Genomic DNA, 16,762 nt, shown 5'->3' on the forward strand with positions numbered 1-16,762 from the left:
CCATAGATCTACAACAAGAAGTATGGCCACCGCAATCAGAAGCACATCGTTTACTCATGAGGTTCCAGAGCTTGCCAGTGATGCATGTCAACAAAAAATTGAATCAAGGAACCCGAATTTGGAAGATAACGGAACAGTGGAAGAAACATCAACGTAAAATTCGTTATACGGAACTCAACTGGATTTACAAGCATGCCTAGGATGGTAAGTGTCTTATACCTGATGTTTATCCTAGTGCTTCAGTTGATTTTGCTTGGTTGCTTGAAGAAAAAGGGAAAGAAGCATTGTCAGAACTCAAAAAATCTCGAAAACTAGCAAACTACACCTGCAAATACTATGTACTTCCATATTTACTACACCCAATGCTAGTGATGCCAATACTGCTGCTATCCCTAGCTATTAATCGTAGTACTGATTCTAAATCATACACCAAGCACTTGAAAAACGTTGCTAGTGATTCAGAAACGGGGAAGAGAAAGATTTGTGTGAGCCTATATCGGGATCAAACCTGTGACCTCAAGGTCGGAATCTTGCTTGAATTAAATTGCTAACCAGTTTGATCTTTATAGACTCTTTGGTTGTTGCTATAAACCAATGAACATATATCTTTCTCTTGAATTTGAAGTTTTTATAAATATATATGTGGGATAGAAGAAACATATACATATTCACGGTTATTTGTAGCAAACAATGAAAAAAGGACAAACAATGAGGATCGCCTACAAAAAACCTCAGTACTGAACTAAAATGGTGAACAAAAAGAGTTTATGCTCAATTTATAGATGTAAATCCTTACAAGAAAAAGTTTTGAGTTGTTCAGGATCCAGGGTTCATTCATCCAAGGTCGAAACATGATCACACGTTAAAAAAATTCATAAAGGGTTCAAGTTCAACGCACTTGTCTCTGTGCAGGTTAAGGTTCATTGTAACTATAAAAATATTTGATGTTCACAGTAAGTACAAAGGGGAAGAACTAAAATTAATGGTGGCATAGGGAGGATCTGAAAGTATCGAAGATCCCAGTTAAAGATTTAGCAAATCTGATCTAAAATTAAGAAATTAATGCTGAGATCTGGATATCTAATGCTCGTAGTAATTAAAAAGAAACTCGACTAAGATTATCAAGTTAAGCGTTGAAAACCCTTCAATATTTAAGCAATATTGTGAGAATTTAGAAATTAAATCTATTAAACCAATTAAGTGCGAATCAGATATTTAAGAAATTAATAGAGGTGTAACTGCATTGTGCTTACGAATTCATGCTCATGGTTAAGGTTTACTCTGCCGCTTAACAGGAAAAAGGCTCTCCACATATAATTTAACCTTCGAATGCTCAAGAAAATTTGAGAGCATGTCTCCACTAATTTCTATCTTCCTGAAACTCTTGTTTTTCCAATTGAAACAATGTAGAGAATCGTCATCCAGAACTCCATTCCACAAAGTCTTGCATATGATTATTTCTTCCGTTCCTAAAACTGGTATAAACTGCAACTGCCACTCGCTACCCGACAAATAAGAAGGTAATTCAACAATCACTTCAGTCCAGTTATGATAATCATCTAATAATGCTAGCTTGACACTGTTGGAATTCATGCTGAATAACAAAGCTAAGCGTCCATCCAATTCTGTTAAACCAATATTATCAGTACAGTTTTGTCGCTGGTTGAGAATAGAACTTGGGATTATGACTGATCTAAACTTTTCGGTATCAACATCAAATGCTACAATGAATTTAGGCCCGTTAATATCTGTTTCATGAGTTTCCTTCATGAGCATCTCAGTTCTGAAGTATATAACACCATTCACATAAACAGAAGCTCCACGAATTCCAACGTCATATTGCGGGACTTCATCAATCTTTCTCCACTTATTGTCTCCTACAGTCAGCACTTCGCAAAATACATTGGAAACGGGGATATTGTCCGTAGATGATATGCTCCATATACAAATCGCTTTGTGCACCTTTGTGGCAGGACAAAATCCCAATTCATAATTCACAGGGAATCTCTTGGACCAGACGATACTAGAATTTTCTACATTTAATTTGCTTAATGGTGTTGATTGAATTGAATGTGTTATTTCTTGGGTGCTGACATTCAATATACGGAGCTCAGCATCGATTTCGTCAAGCAAACCGATCATGCCATTTACCGGTCCCAATATTAGTTTATTAGACCAATCCTCTTCCATTACTATGGCGTCAACTGATACTGCGGATATTGCTCGGTCTCTTCCTTCAACCAATAACTCAGCTGTCAACAAAATCTGGTTAGTAATACCCTCTAGACCTACGCGGTCATGACCAGATATTAAGAGACGTGGCCGTGTTTTCGACCGAGCAAGGTGTTGATGAATTAAGTATTCGTCTTGTTCAATCAAGAATTGCCAACGCTTACATACGCACTTGAGTCGCATAAGTGGCTTTACACGTAATCTGCTAAGTATCTCGCTCACTATCAATTGTTCACCAATATCGCACGGATTAAAACCATCATCACTTCCCTTCATCCTCTGATCGGTACGAACGTGATCCTCGTTGAGTTTTCTTTTGAGACAAAAGAACGGATTTCCCATACCTGTTTCTAGGTTAACATGGTTTGCAGCAGTATCCATCATTCCGCTTGGGAGTCGTTTATAATGAGCAACTAATGTTCCGTATGATTAAACAGTAATAGACGAATCGCCGAGTTTTCTCAAAATTCCTTCTAGACAACCCTAGTTAACTTAAGAATACACAAGTGGATCCAATAATATATGAAAATAATTGGAAATAAAGAAGAATAAGGAATCAATGATACATACCAAATCAGCGGGCAGAAACACCAGTCTTAAGCAAACAAAACGACTCCAGCCTAGGCTAGGGCTATTAATGATTGGGCTCTTTGTAGCTTGGTCCCGAAGTGGGCCAGGTTGACCTCGGTAAATTTGTTCAGAATCCAATGAACGATTTTTTGGGGACCATGGTTTTTTTGGGGGACCATGGTTTTATTTTGGGTAAAGGTATTAGAAGTAATTCTAGGTCACCCCATATCTAGTTATTTATTTAATACCTAATCTACCCTCTTAATTAATTTTAGGTTATGATTAGTGAATGATTAGTTAAAAATAATTAGTGAGATTAAATTAAAAGATGGGTTTATTATTAGTTGAGTAGAATTATTGAGAGAGTAGAGTTAAAGAAGATGAAGGAGAAAAACATGAAAAATAAATTTTTTTCCAACTCACTAAGTTTGAATATTCAAATTATGAAAACTCATCTGATTCTTCATCTCCATCATCTCCTAAAATATTTGTTAATCTTCAAAATGATCCGGATTTGAACTGGATTTTGAACAGTTCGGTTATTTTATATGAAGAACAAGTAACCTAAGTCATCTGAAGTTGTAGTTCGGTTGCCCCGTGAGATGAACAAGTAACCTAACAGCTAACCAACCGAACTCTGAGTTCGGTTTTTGCGATAAAATTGTGAAGTTACCGAACTTAACAAACAAACAAAAATGTGAAGTTCCAGCATCTATTGGCTAAGTTCGGTTACTTTGTAGTTTTAAAATTTTTTGCGAACAAAACAAACTCTATTGGCTAAGTTCGGTTATTTTGGAACTCAACATAGTGGCCACAACAACACAATTCGGTTAGTCTGGATTTTTTTTTTCGGTTCTAAGGTTGGAGTTCGGTTACTTTGTAATTTTAAATTTTTTTGCGAAACAACTGAACAGAGAATTCGGTGACTTAGTTTTAAATCCAATAGAACCGAACTGTTCTTCGTGTTCTTCATTTTCAAGAAGTTGGGTTAGTAAACTAGGGTTTTTTGGAAAATCGACCTAACCGAACATGGCTCTGTAACTCCTATTAAAACCTTGTTTTGATGATTTCAATTCGATTGAATCAATCAAAATCAAATTAAAGCGAAGGGTTTGTTGGAAAATACCTCCGGAGTGGTCCCATGGCAGAATTAGGTTGCGGGTGGCGTCTTTTATACTCGATAAAATTATTATGTAACCGAACTTAATTGTGATTGCATTGATGTTGTTACATTTCTTAAATAGGCGGTGATGATGGTGGTGGGAGGAGGTGGTGGTAATCGGTGGTTGGTGGTGGGAGGAGGTGGTGGTGGTTATATATATATAGGTGGTTATTATGTTGGTTTTAAATTAAATTAGGTTAAGGGTAGGTTAGTCATTTCAACGTTTTAGGACACCCCTTATCATTATAGGGAAGGTGGCCTAATAAAACCATGGTCCCCTCTAAAAAACCATGGTCCCTAAAAAATCATTCAATCCAAAGGAGATAGATTTTGATGTGCGTTTGGGTATCACAAGGAGAAATATTTCTGCTTCTCCGGATGTAAAAGTCAAGAACAAAGTTACTTTGCTTCACAAAAACTTAATTTTTCAATTTCTAGAAATTATTTTGAAACTTACTAAAACTGAATCTTGCTTTTTGATTTCTAAAAGTTGAAACCTAACTTTTAGGTGTGCATTCCAATGCTGCAAGTAACAGCACTTAAGCTAAAAAAAATCATAATAACACCAAAGTCACTGAGCATGGAACTATTACATTGATTCTTAATTATATATAGATAGGTAACACTGTTAAGCTGGAACCAAGCTAAGGAAGCAATTTGTGTGATTTATAGATCTAATAAGTGTAAAAATAATTAAGTAAAAGAAACTAAAACACACACACACACAAATGCAACAGTCGAATCCAGTTGCAACAAACGCAACTACAAAGATAATTGTTGGGTCTGGGTTCAGAATTCTAATAAAGTTTTTAAGTCGTTAACCTATAATGGTTTTAGGAAAAACCTAGGTTAAAGGAGAATCGACTCTAGTCGCAACTAGTATCACACAGGAGGTGTGGGGATTAGGTTTCCCAGTTGCTAGAGTTCTCCCTTATATAGTCTTCAAATCTTGGTTTGCAATAAATGCTACCTTTGTAACAAAGCATTCAATATTCACCGTTAGATGAAAACCTGATTATAGTCAAGCTAATATCTTTCAACCGTTAGATCAAACTTAGCTTGTTATACACAAATGAAATGTGACTTGATTTAGATATGAGTAACCGTACCTAAACGTGTACGCATAGTTGGCTCAACAATAGTTAACCGAAGTTAGCCATATGAACACTTTCATATTAACCTTGTTTATCTTAATCACAACTAGTTCAAATGAAACTAGTTATGGAGTTGTTCAATTTTTTATATTCTCATAGAAGTATACAACACACAATTGAAGCATAATCGATTTTGATTCACTTGAATCAATTCATGAACATTATAGCCACGGTTTGCAAAATATTGCATTCCTTATTAATAAATGTAACTATTCATGAACAAACCGATTTTAGAACTTAACCCACTCAAGTATGCAAACGGGTACACATACTTAGAATTCCGGACTTGGCCTGGATTCGCCAGTGTGCAAACGGGTACGCATACTGTCGTGCACCAACCAAACTCAGTTGAATTCCCGGACTTGAACTGTTAAGCCGGTACGCATACTATTATGCATACTAAGTTCTCGAACTTTCAACTATCAAACCATAACGCATACGAGTATGCATACTATTGTTCCCAGACTTGGAATAACTTGCAACAGTTAGCATACAAGTACCCATATTGTGCTACATCCAATCAATGGTTCACTGTGCTAAACTCCATTTTAAACATTCTTGGAAGACGGGAATATCTTTCTCACACAGACTATTAGCTTCAAATCAATTTTCAAGTGATCAATAGATCAATAAGAAATATTTCGAGTCTACATCAAATTAACGTCTCACACAAATCATGTAAGATATTACCATGCAGTTTTCACATGATCATCTTTTAACTATCGTCAAGAATAAAGATGAACTTGGTTAAAGCAAAAGATTACCAACACATATTTTGAGAAATATGTAAGCGAGTTAAACTTCGCTCCAAAAATCAAATGTGTATAAAATAATGTTTATATAGCTATACGAATTTTGTCTCAATAGGAGATAGAATAGAAATAGACTTCTGAGTGATAGATGAGTTCAAGTTTTCACATACCTTTTGTTGATGAAGTTCCACAAGCTCGCCTTAGCAGTTCTTCGTCTTCAATCGATGAACGTCGTAAAGTCTAATGCTCAACTACACATTCTATCCTAATCCGAAACATAGCTATAAGTAGACTAGAAATCAAGACTTATGATTTTGACAACTAAACTTGATAAACAAGCTTGAGATAGCAACGCTTGCGAGTTCGACCGATCACTAGTGGAAATCAGCAGTTTCGCGACTGACAAAGCAAGTCATTTAACTCGTATCTATGACTTGCTTTGTCGGTCGAAGAAAGGGTCGCTGTTTGAGCGTCTTTTTCAACTATGACGTGGCTCTTGGGGTAGTTGAAAACCTTATATCAACGACTGATATTAACGGTCAGTACTTTATGACTAACTTCAATCAGTCATAGATATAAATCTTAATATAGAAAAAAAATTGATTCAGATTGGCTGTCTGGCCTGACGAAATCTGACTAAATCTGAAATCAAACACAAATGAAAACCAAATTCATATGAGAATCAAATGAAACTCAAATAGAATTCAAATGAGAATCAAATGAAACTCAAATGAGAATTCAAATGAGAATCAAATGAAAACCAAATTTAAATCAAATAAAAATGAGAATCAAATTAAACTTGCACACAAATTATCATTCAATTTAACATTCATTGATTCATTGGTTTCAAATTACACAAAGGATTAAAATATGTAAATTTGTAGTTCTGACCAGTGTAATCTGTGGTTCTAGAATTCGATTACCAAACAATGAACTAAAAAACTATTGATTGAACAACAAAATTATAAACTCCATTGATGATGAACAACTTATTCCTACTTCATAATGGTGTACCTGCACAACAAAAGCCATCAGCTGATTCATGTGGGGAGGTCACAATACTCAAGAAAACGCTTATAAAAACAATAACCATGCCATCCACATGAGAGGACAGTGATCAATAAAGGTGGGTATCCTAACCAATATGATGTCAATATCCTTACCTGCCTCTGTCCAACATCGACACAACGGCATAAACGTAACTAGTTCATTAATTCACGACCTTGACATATCTCGAGCACAAGATATAGAATGGGTTATACATGGAATCCTAATGTAAGAACGGTAACAGGTATTGCAGGTAAGATTGCAGAGAGGCCCCAAGATGAATGACCAAAAGAACTCAACAGTTTTGTTCTTCCTACTGATAAACCAGTTGCTATTAGCGCAGTGATTGAGAAAAGCATGAGGAAACAAATACCTACTGATGAACCCATTACTACGAGAAACATCACAACAGGTGTTTAAACAATAAGCATCACCAGGCTCACAAACCACCATGTACCAATACCAACAAAATAGAGAAAAGCAGCACCAGTGGACCTACATCAAACCTACATTAACAGCTCGACTAAAGAGAATTCAAAAACCATCCCATGATAATGTAGTGTATACCTTATCAAAGTAAATTAACAAACATTATATGGCTAAAACTTGAATAATTAGGAGAAAAAAGTCGGGCAAATGATAATATCTTTAAGTACTAAAAACTTAACACTGCTTTCTTACCGCCAAAAAGAATCCTATAGAGGTCTACATAACCAGTGCAACAGAAACAAGGATACCAATGGTGATATTTAGCTGTTTCTCACCTTTCTCAATATTATCCTGCATAATTTGATATAACTCAGTTAAGCAAACTTCTATCAACCTAAAGTGCTATAGAGAAGAATCACAAAGTTTAAAGTTGTAACTGAAAGCAAATTTGTTTTGTTCAGACGTCAGAGCAGTATCTTACATATACCTTGAGCTTGTAATCAGCCAAGAAAGGAAGGTTCGCAAACTTGTAAAGGACCTCAAATATCCTTTTCTGCAAGTCCAGGAATTTGTTGTTAGAGGGTAGAAGGAAAAAATCAGAAAGTCAAAACCACCAAGCACCAAGTAAATGGACAATTTAGAGATCGGATGTATGAATATTCACCTCGAATTCAGAGATATTATGCCTGTACCTACTTCATCAGCCTTCTGCTTTTCTTTCTCAATGTTGAATTTAGGCTTCCATGTTTTCTGTCTGTACTCTTCTGCAACGTTGAATTAAGGCATTGAATCTAATTCCTACCAACACATACATCATATCAAATTATCAATATAAAACCAGAATCACGAAGAACCTTAAACCCATAAAACTATTTTAGACAATTTATTTGGTCACACTGCAAGAATGAAATGAAAAGCCAAGACAGTTCTCCTTGAGAAGCATCCTCTTTCAACACTTCTCTCACTCATTTTCTCTCACTAAGTTAAATACATGGCCATATAATATCAATTTTACACTCCATACAGAACAACTAAGTTAAAAGCTCCAAATCAGTATACCTGGTACAGAATATGACACATATCTGAGTTTTCCTACGTCATTGCTAGTAATAAATTCCACTTCAAGCATTAGTTAGGTGCCACGAAAAGAACTTAGATTTTTAAAACCAAGTTCTATATCAAATTTAATTAAGATGAACAATCGGAAGTAAGTTTTGTTTTCCAAAAGGATAATCTAGATGCAATCTAACATCTCGTCAATGTTTCTTCATAACCACTACCTCTTCCTAAGTTTGAAATATGACTGTAATTTTAGTATGAAATATGACTGTAAATTTAGTAAATTTCAGAAATGCTCAACTCGATGCCTAATTCAGCAGGCGACAGTGATACTTAGCTTCACTTTGAAATAAGCCAAAGCTTTTGCAGTTGGCATTGATGTTGTACCATTCTATCTCCTCTGCAACTTGGTACTCCGCTCTATAAGGAGCAAGCACCTGCCACCAAAATAAAAGAAAGAAGATGCCAAATTTTAGCTTTTCGCTTCGAGAAACCGACACATGATGTATTATTCAAATGATATGTTTCAGAAGGTTGAATGATGTCATAGTACAACTAACGAGAATAAGAAAAGATAAATGTCATCTAATAACAGAAAGATGTTATACATAACATATAATCTGTGTTGCAACGATACGGATTCGGTATATGATACAAGATACCAATACGCTACTATGATACACCAACTTGAAAAACTAAAATACGGCGATACGGCATACTCAATATTGATCAGTAGTTTAACATATATATATTATATATAAAATAGAAACTTAACAAAATACATACATGTGTTTGCATGGTTAAAATATAATATGTATGATTAACCTCACTGAAGAGAGAAAAAGTCTGGATACGAAGGAAGAAAGTCTAGAGCAAGATCAGTGGACAGATTTGGAACTAATATTTTGTCACTATAGTTAAAACTTCTCATAGAATCTAGTAAAAAATTTAAATTTTCTAATATTTAGTCATAGTTTTCATACCGAGTTGTATCTTGAAGTATTGGGAGTATTAGTACGCGTATCCGTGTAAATACGTATCGATACTACTAATTATTTTTTAGGCGTATCGTTGTAACACATCATATAATAATAGGAAGACATAAAATAAGAGGGCCAGTGAGATTGAAACCTTGTCTTTCTCATTGTCATCAGCCTTAAAAAGCTTTGAGTAGTCTATATGAACTCTACCCTCCTTAAGAGTTTCAACAACATCAGTGAAAGCAACTCTAAAATTAAAAACCTCGTGTATATTAGCAAAAGCAATCATCAATACTTAAGAAACAAATAAAAAACAGTTGATAAAACATACATGGAGCCTTCTAAACTAAACTAACATAGAAAGATCAAGAAATATGAGACCTAGTGAAAAGTTTAAAGAAATTACCAGTCCTAGCAAATGTTTATCCGCGATAAGAAGCCCAAAACCTAAGCTCCAGGATATTGCTAGGATTCTCAAAAAGTTCAACGTCTAAAGTATTCTCGTCCTGTTTTGGCTTCTTGAAGGTTTATATCCTGCAAAAAACCAATAATGGTCAGGCCATCTTTCTCTAAATAATTAGAAGTGAACAGCACAAATTGATTAGAGGTTTTTTCACATTCAATATTCTTTATTGAAGAAAAAGATACCTCTCGCATCTTTCAATTTTGGGGTAGGGGTATCTGAATCTGACATTAATTTCTGTTGACACTGCAATGATACATATAAGCAAAAGTAGTACTCAGTAGAAGGAAGTGAAATTCGATTATCAGATGTTCAGATGCAATTACTTAAAGTGTAAACAAAGTACCCCATGATAATTATTAATCCATGTCCCCTAAACGTACATATGCATTTACTTAAGCAAAGACTCCAGTGAATCATGCTTGAAGAGGTTTCTTTTTATGTATCTTTATCTACAGCAATAAAAGACTAAAGAATTTATGTGCTCCATTGAAGAGGTTACTTAAAGCACATGCCAAGGCCAATGACCAACTGCCACATGAGGAACTTCATGTCTAAAACTTAACAAATTATTAAAATGCATCATGCTTTCCAATCAAAATATACCTGTGTTGCAACGATACAGATACGGTATCCGATACAGGATACCAATACGCTACTATGATACACCAACAAAAAAATTATAATACGGGGATACGGCATACTCAATATTAGTCTGTAGTTTTAACATAAATATATCATATATGAGATTTGCATCTTTTGTAGCTTTTCTTTTCTTGTAGCCAGCTGTATGTCAGTTTCTGGGATAAATAGGGTTTGGGTACATGAACGATTTTGGATTCTACTGGTTTTGGAGGAGATAAAACAGAGAGAGTCAGAGATAAGTATTCATATCTAAGAGGAGGAGGTAAATCAGAGAAAGTTTGAGATAATTATTGAGTGGAGGGGGTGAACACAGCTGTTGATAAAATATCTAACTCTTTATTATTAAAGAAATATATGGACAGCTGTTGCTTCCTTTCCTTGTGAAGCTTATCTAACTTTTGGTATTTTAACTAAAAAAAGGATTATACAATTGGGATTCAGACATATTGGCCGTATGGATACACGCATCCCTACAAATACGTATTGATACGCCAAAAAAAAAATAGTTTTGACGTATTGTTGCAACACAGAAATATACTGACCATTGAAGACAGTTCCTTTCAAGGTGGGTTTTGAGGATACGATTCGCATATAATCCAATATGTGCAAGTTGGCATATCCATATTATCCACCAAAACTTGGTATGTAACAAGGTTGGGCGAGCAACTGACACCAACAAGTATCGGGTAATTAGCTATTTAAAAGCAACAAAGTACACTTCCAAAGGTCTTTCACCAAATAATACTGCTTACTTATGGTTAATGAACCGAGAAACATTCCTGTAAACTAGTTCACTCATGACATCGATGTGAGAGTTAATGTGATACAGATAGCTGCAACCCTCCTAGTCATACCTAAAATTTCAAAATAGTTCAAGCAGGATTAGAAAAAAAAAATACAGGTAAGTAGAAGAAATGTTAATTGCTTCAATTATCCCTCAGACCTCTTGGTTGCCTCCTGATCATTTAGAACTTCCCCAATGTACTCACACACAAATGTTCCACATGAAATTTCTTCACCAGCTCTGACTGCCCAACCCTGTGAAAAACACATGTAAAAAGGTTTATCCAGAATTACCGACATGATGAGATATCCAGAGTGGTAGCTTTTTCTCCGTTTTAAAAATCTCTAATTTGACTTTCACCCCATTTTGTAAAATCCTGTTCCGGCAATTCTTGTCACAGCGGGACATTGAGTTGTACCCATAAACTGGGTATATCTCCTGTATAATTTAATGAAAAATCAAAATCTCGCCCTTACGAAAACAAGTGAAGCTCAGAAATTTACTCTACAAAAAAAAGAAAATAGTCTAGCAGCGGCCATAAAGCTACCTTTAAAATAATTCAACCATCTTCATCATATGGAAATCTATCATGCATTGGTTGACCATTAATATCCTCAGCAGCTTCATAGTCATTGTCAAAGAGGTACACATGATCACAGGCATCTGCTAAACAGGTTGAGTGTGGGCAAGAACAGCCCAACTGTGAACTCTGCGAAGAAAAAAATTCCCTGTGTCAAGTTGACCAATGTATAAACAATGTTATGCAAGGTGAGCAACTGATACATTGACATATCAATCAAATAAAAACTAAGAAAACCCAGTACTCAAAAACTTAAACCCACCTCACAAACAAGAACAACATCAAACATAGACATATCAATCGAATAAAAACAAAAAAATACCAAGAGAACAACGTTAACTCAAGAAACACCATGAGAATCATGAAACTAATTCCAATTGAAGATGGGGTTAAATCCTTCTTTGTGAAGTTGCAGTAGATGTTTTCCTCAACCTAAAAGACTCAGATAAAACAAACCAAAAAAATCAACTGCCAGTTAAGGTTACAGATCAAAATAAAATTATACTTATATTGCAACCCATATCTCAGATCTCTTCAACAAAATCAGTAGAGTTGGAGTTCTATTTGAACCTTCAAATCAAAAATTCCCAAATCAAGCAAGAACAATAGATGCAAGAAAATTAAACAACTAAACTAACATTCGAACACTCAATCGGTTACAAAAGACTATTTTAAATCCCCAATTCTAACCCATAGCCAAAACCCCCCAACTCAGAAATTGAAATCTTAACCAAAAAAAAAAAAATCGATACATTATACTTGATAAAATTGATGCTCAAGATCGTAACTAGAATGATGATTTGAAGAAGAAAATGCTGCAATGGGTTAGGATAAAGCTTTGATTTCTAACATTGATTTGCAATCTGTGAAGTAGAAACAATCCAGATTTTTATTATAGGGTTCTTGGGGCTTCGTTGATTTTCTGTATGCAAACCAAATCAAGGGAGAAGATGAAGAAGAAGGTGTTGTTGTGCTGATGGAAGTAGTGGATAGTGGTTCTGTGGTCTGTGGTGGTGATGGAAGTGAAGAAGAAAAGATAGCTACAGTCTCTCTATCGAGCAGAACAGAAAGAGAAATGATGTTAGGGAGAAATAATAGATGGATGAAGAGATAAGGAGAACGGGGAGAATGGCTTCCGTGAAAATTGAACCACAGAAAGATCTAGGCTCACTGGTCACAGTTAATAAAATTTTTAATTCAATGACCAAACTTTGGCGTGGATTTTTTATTAGATCTTAATTCAATTGACGGGCCCTGAGAGTCGCGGATGTGGGTTAAAAAAGAGTGGAACAATGTTTTAACGATCTCTTCCTTTGTCAATTTTAGTGATAAAATTATCAATACATATGGATTACAAAATAAATAAACTTTGTAGTTTTTCATCCAAATGCTTGATTTCCTTGATTCTTCAACATTACTCGAAATCTTCGTCACTTCCAAGTACTCCAGTGATTCTGAACGTGTTCAACTCATCATCAAAGTTGTTGAAGATCCATAGCCATAACACCAAGATATTCTGGGTTTGTAGTCGATAATTGAAACTTTGCATTACGAAGCTTGCTTATATTGCCAATGCTATTGTGAGGAGAGGCACATTCCGTACAAGAAAAAATGGCTTGATGAAGACACATAGTGAACTGAGTACCCTATGCGATATCAATGCTTGTGAAATTTTGTATGGACCATACGATCTACAAGAAGAAGTTTTGGCCAGCAAAAACGGAAGCACATTATGATAATCAGGTTCTAGAGCCTGCCAATGATGTATGTCAACAAACAATGAAATCAGGAAAGTTTCATTTACAACCGGATTCGGAAGATAAAGGAACAGTACAAGAAACGTCAACGTGAAAAGACGCTAGTTTTATTGTTTAGGGGTATATGAAAGAACTATTAGTGTTTCTAGGGGTATATAAAAGAACGCCCTTCTGCAATTTAATGGTTTCTATTAATCCAACAAAAAACCTAAATCTTATTGTAGGTTGACTTCCCACCCATAGACAATCACTGTCTTACTGAAGGCTTTTATGAAATCGACACGTGGGGAAGAAAAGGATTCACAAGGTAATCTCTTTTCATTTTGTTTAAACCTTAATTAAGAATCTCAACATAATTTTGTTTAAACCCTCGTTTTATTTCTAGTCCCTAACCATGAAGACAATTTTATGATATCTTGTTTGTTTTTGGCATTTAAAGCTTACTTATAAGTATTAGTGCACCCCACGGGAGAGACCATTCCAAAGTGGGATATACCTACAATCTTTAAATACGAAAAACAAACAAATAATCAAACACGAATAAATACCTAGAATCTACATGAAAAAAAAAATTAATTCCTACAATATCAAATCTAAAGAGAGTGAAAATTTGAAAATTTTATTCAAATTCATCAAAAAATTCTTGTACATTCTCCACCGGTTCCCAAGTGTTTGAGCTGTCAGACCAATCAAGTCATTTTATCAGATATTTCGTACGTCCCTAAACATGAAGAAAAATTTATGATATGTTGAGAATTCTTAATTACGATTAAAGCAAAATAGAAAGAGAGTACCTTGTAACGTTTTTTTCGTAGAAACCTTCGGAAAGTTCATGTTTTTCTGACATTAGTCCTCGCAATTCAACTTCCCTCTCTCTCCATTTTCTTCTTCTGCTTCAAAAAAACAGATATACGATGAATATCAAGGGTGGGATGCAAACCCACAATGCTGTGATAAATTATACAATAGATTAGATGTAGCCTCTTTTGTTCGATTAATAGAAAGCATTAAATTGTAGAAGAGCGTTTTTCTACAGCTAATATTTATCTTAGTGCTTTAGTTGATATTGCCTTGTTGCTTGAAGAAAAAGAGAAAGAAGCTCAATACAAATTGTCAGACCTCAAAAAAGCTCCAACACCAATATTTTAAACTACACCTGCTAATACTAAGTACTGTTATATTTACCACACCCGATGCTAGTCATATACTGCCTCTATCTCTAGCTATTAATCGTAGTACTTATTCTATATCGTAAACCAAGCATGTGAAAACATTATTTTGCAACTGTTTATGTATGTGAATTAACGAAAGTACTAGTAGCAAAGTATGATATCAATCTCATCCACCTTGTTCACATACCTGAAATGAGGAAGGGCGCATCATCAAAAGCCACCCAAAGGGGGAAAGCAAAAAGTGCTAGTGATGTAGACACGGGGAATAGAAAGATTTCTATGAGTCTATATTGGAATCAAATTTGTGACCTCAAAGGTCAGAATCTTGAGTTAAATTGTTTGCCAATTTGATCTTCATAGACTCTTTGGTTGTTGGAATAAATCGATGAGCACATATCTTGCGCTTGAATTTGAAGTTCTCGTAAATATATATGTGGGATAAAAACATATACATATTCAGGGTTATTGGTAGCAAACAAGGAAAAAATGAGGATCGCCTAAAAACCTTATGCTGAAATATATAGATGTGTAGCGTTGCAACTATGTGTTTTATTGTTTATACAGGGTTCAATGCACTTGTCTCTATGCAGGTTAATGTTCACTGTAACTAGAATTATTTTTTTAGTATTCACAGTATGTACAAAGAATTAAAAGTATGGAAGATCCCATTTAAAGATTTAGAAAATCTAGCATATTTTACCCAATTATTGTCCTAACAAATTTTGATGATCCCATATTTCTAGAAATCTATTATAGCATAATATGTGTAAGTGAAATTACAGAACAAGGATATAAATTTACATAGCAGTTTGTGTTCATCATTCACAATCTCTACCTCATAATAATCCGAAAATGCACAGGAACTACAAGCAACATAGAACACAGACCGCAAAGTAAAAAGGAAAAAACGTGGACGATGACAAATTAAGAAATTAATGCTGAGATCTCGATATCTAATGCCCGTAGTAATTAAAAAGAAACACGACTAAGATGGTCAGGCTAAACATTGGAATCACTTCATTGTACAAATATTAGCACAATATTGTGAGAATTCAGAAAACATAATCTATTAAACCCAATTAAGTGCGTATTAGTTACGTAGTATTTAAGAAAGTAATCGAGGTGTAACTGCAGTGTGCTTACGAATTGATGCTCATGGTTAAGATTTACTCTGCCGGGTAACAGGAAAAAGGCTCTCCACATACAAATTAGTCGTGGAATACTTAAGAAAATTTCTGCTTTTATTCCTTTCCTGCAATCTAAATACATAATCAATATCATCAAAACACACATAGAAAAATAAAACTAAACATATGTAGTTGCGGAAAATCCCACAACTACACCCTTGTAATGATAATAACACAAAGCTTAAGTCATATTGATCAACCTAAACATTAATGATATTATTCACCACTTTGACATATATATGATCTTTCTAAACTCTTTATAATGAATGGGTATTGCTCTTACAATGGATTCAAGCTAAATTTCATACACAATAATGGAGAAATATAGAGATGCAAGCTAAGTTCTAAGATGGAATTCTCTTACTAAAAATTTCTTGGCTTATCTCTCCTTTTTGATCTCCCCCTCTCTCTATCATTTCTAAGTCCTTATATAGGCAAATTTGTCAATAGAAGACAATCATGATTCACGTGCAAGATCACAGTTGACTGATTCTGTTTCAGTTTGTCCTACACGCCAGGCTTTTGGAAGTTGTCTCTGTCTGTCGCGCTATTGCTTGGTTCATCGCGCTTCTTCTGATGAGATTAGTAATCACGTTATCTTTATCGTGTAACTATTCATTCGTGCTATTTTCTTACTCTCGCGTGACCACTCTTCGCCTTGTTTTTTGATAATTACTATGTCTTTGTGTCTAAGGTTGTTTTGTCCGGAGCGAAGTTGTGTATTTTTCTTGTGCGATATTTCTCCCCTACAACATAAAACAAAAGGTCTGAGCAGATCAGTGAAGAATA

The 16,762-nt window shown here is 34.8% G+C and overlaps 1 protein-coding gene and 1 long non-coding RNA gene across 11 annotated transcripts; both read right to left on the reverse strand.

Moving 5' to 3' along the window:
- Positions 1-1,269: 1,269 nt before the first annotated feature.
- On the reverse strand, positions 1,270-2,613 carry LOC113272974 (putative F-box protein At4g38870). Its single transcript, XM_026522753.1, has one exon. It carries the CDS (start codon positions 2,611-2,613, stop codon positions 1,270-1,272), a length of 1,344 nt encoding a protein of 447 aa, XP_026378538.1.
- Positions 2,614-6,680: 4,067 nt separating this feature from the next.
- On the reverse strand, positions 6,681-12,963 carry LOC113319617. Of its 10 annotated transcripts, none has more exons than XR_003345710.1 (11): positions 12,708-12,963; positions 11,825-11,986; positions 11,437-11,715; positions 11,246-11,347; positions 11,036-11,159; positions 10,034-10,094; positions 9,792-9,919; positions 9,537-9,633; positions 8,011-8,842; positions 7,834-7,899; positions 6,681-7,697 (listed from the first exon to the last, which is right to left on the reverse strand). It is a non-coding gene; the product is annotated as an uncharacterized LOC113319617 (long non-coding RNA). The 10 variants fall into 10 exon arrangements; XR_003345702.1 differs by having other exon boundaries at positions 12,180-12,963; XR_003345701.1 differs by having other exon boundaries at positions 12,120-12,963.
- Positions 12,964-16,762: the final 3,799 nt, after the last annotated feature.

Source organism: Papaver somniferum, chromosome 1, assembly GCF_003573695.1.
Source record: "Papaver somniferum cultivar HN1 chromosome 1, ASM357369v1, whole genome shotgun sequence".
NCBI lineage: Eukaryota > Viridiplantae > Streptophyta > Magnoliopsida > Ranunculales > Papaveraceae > Papaver > Papaver somniferum.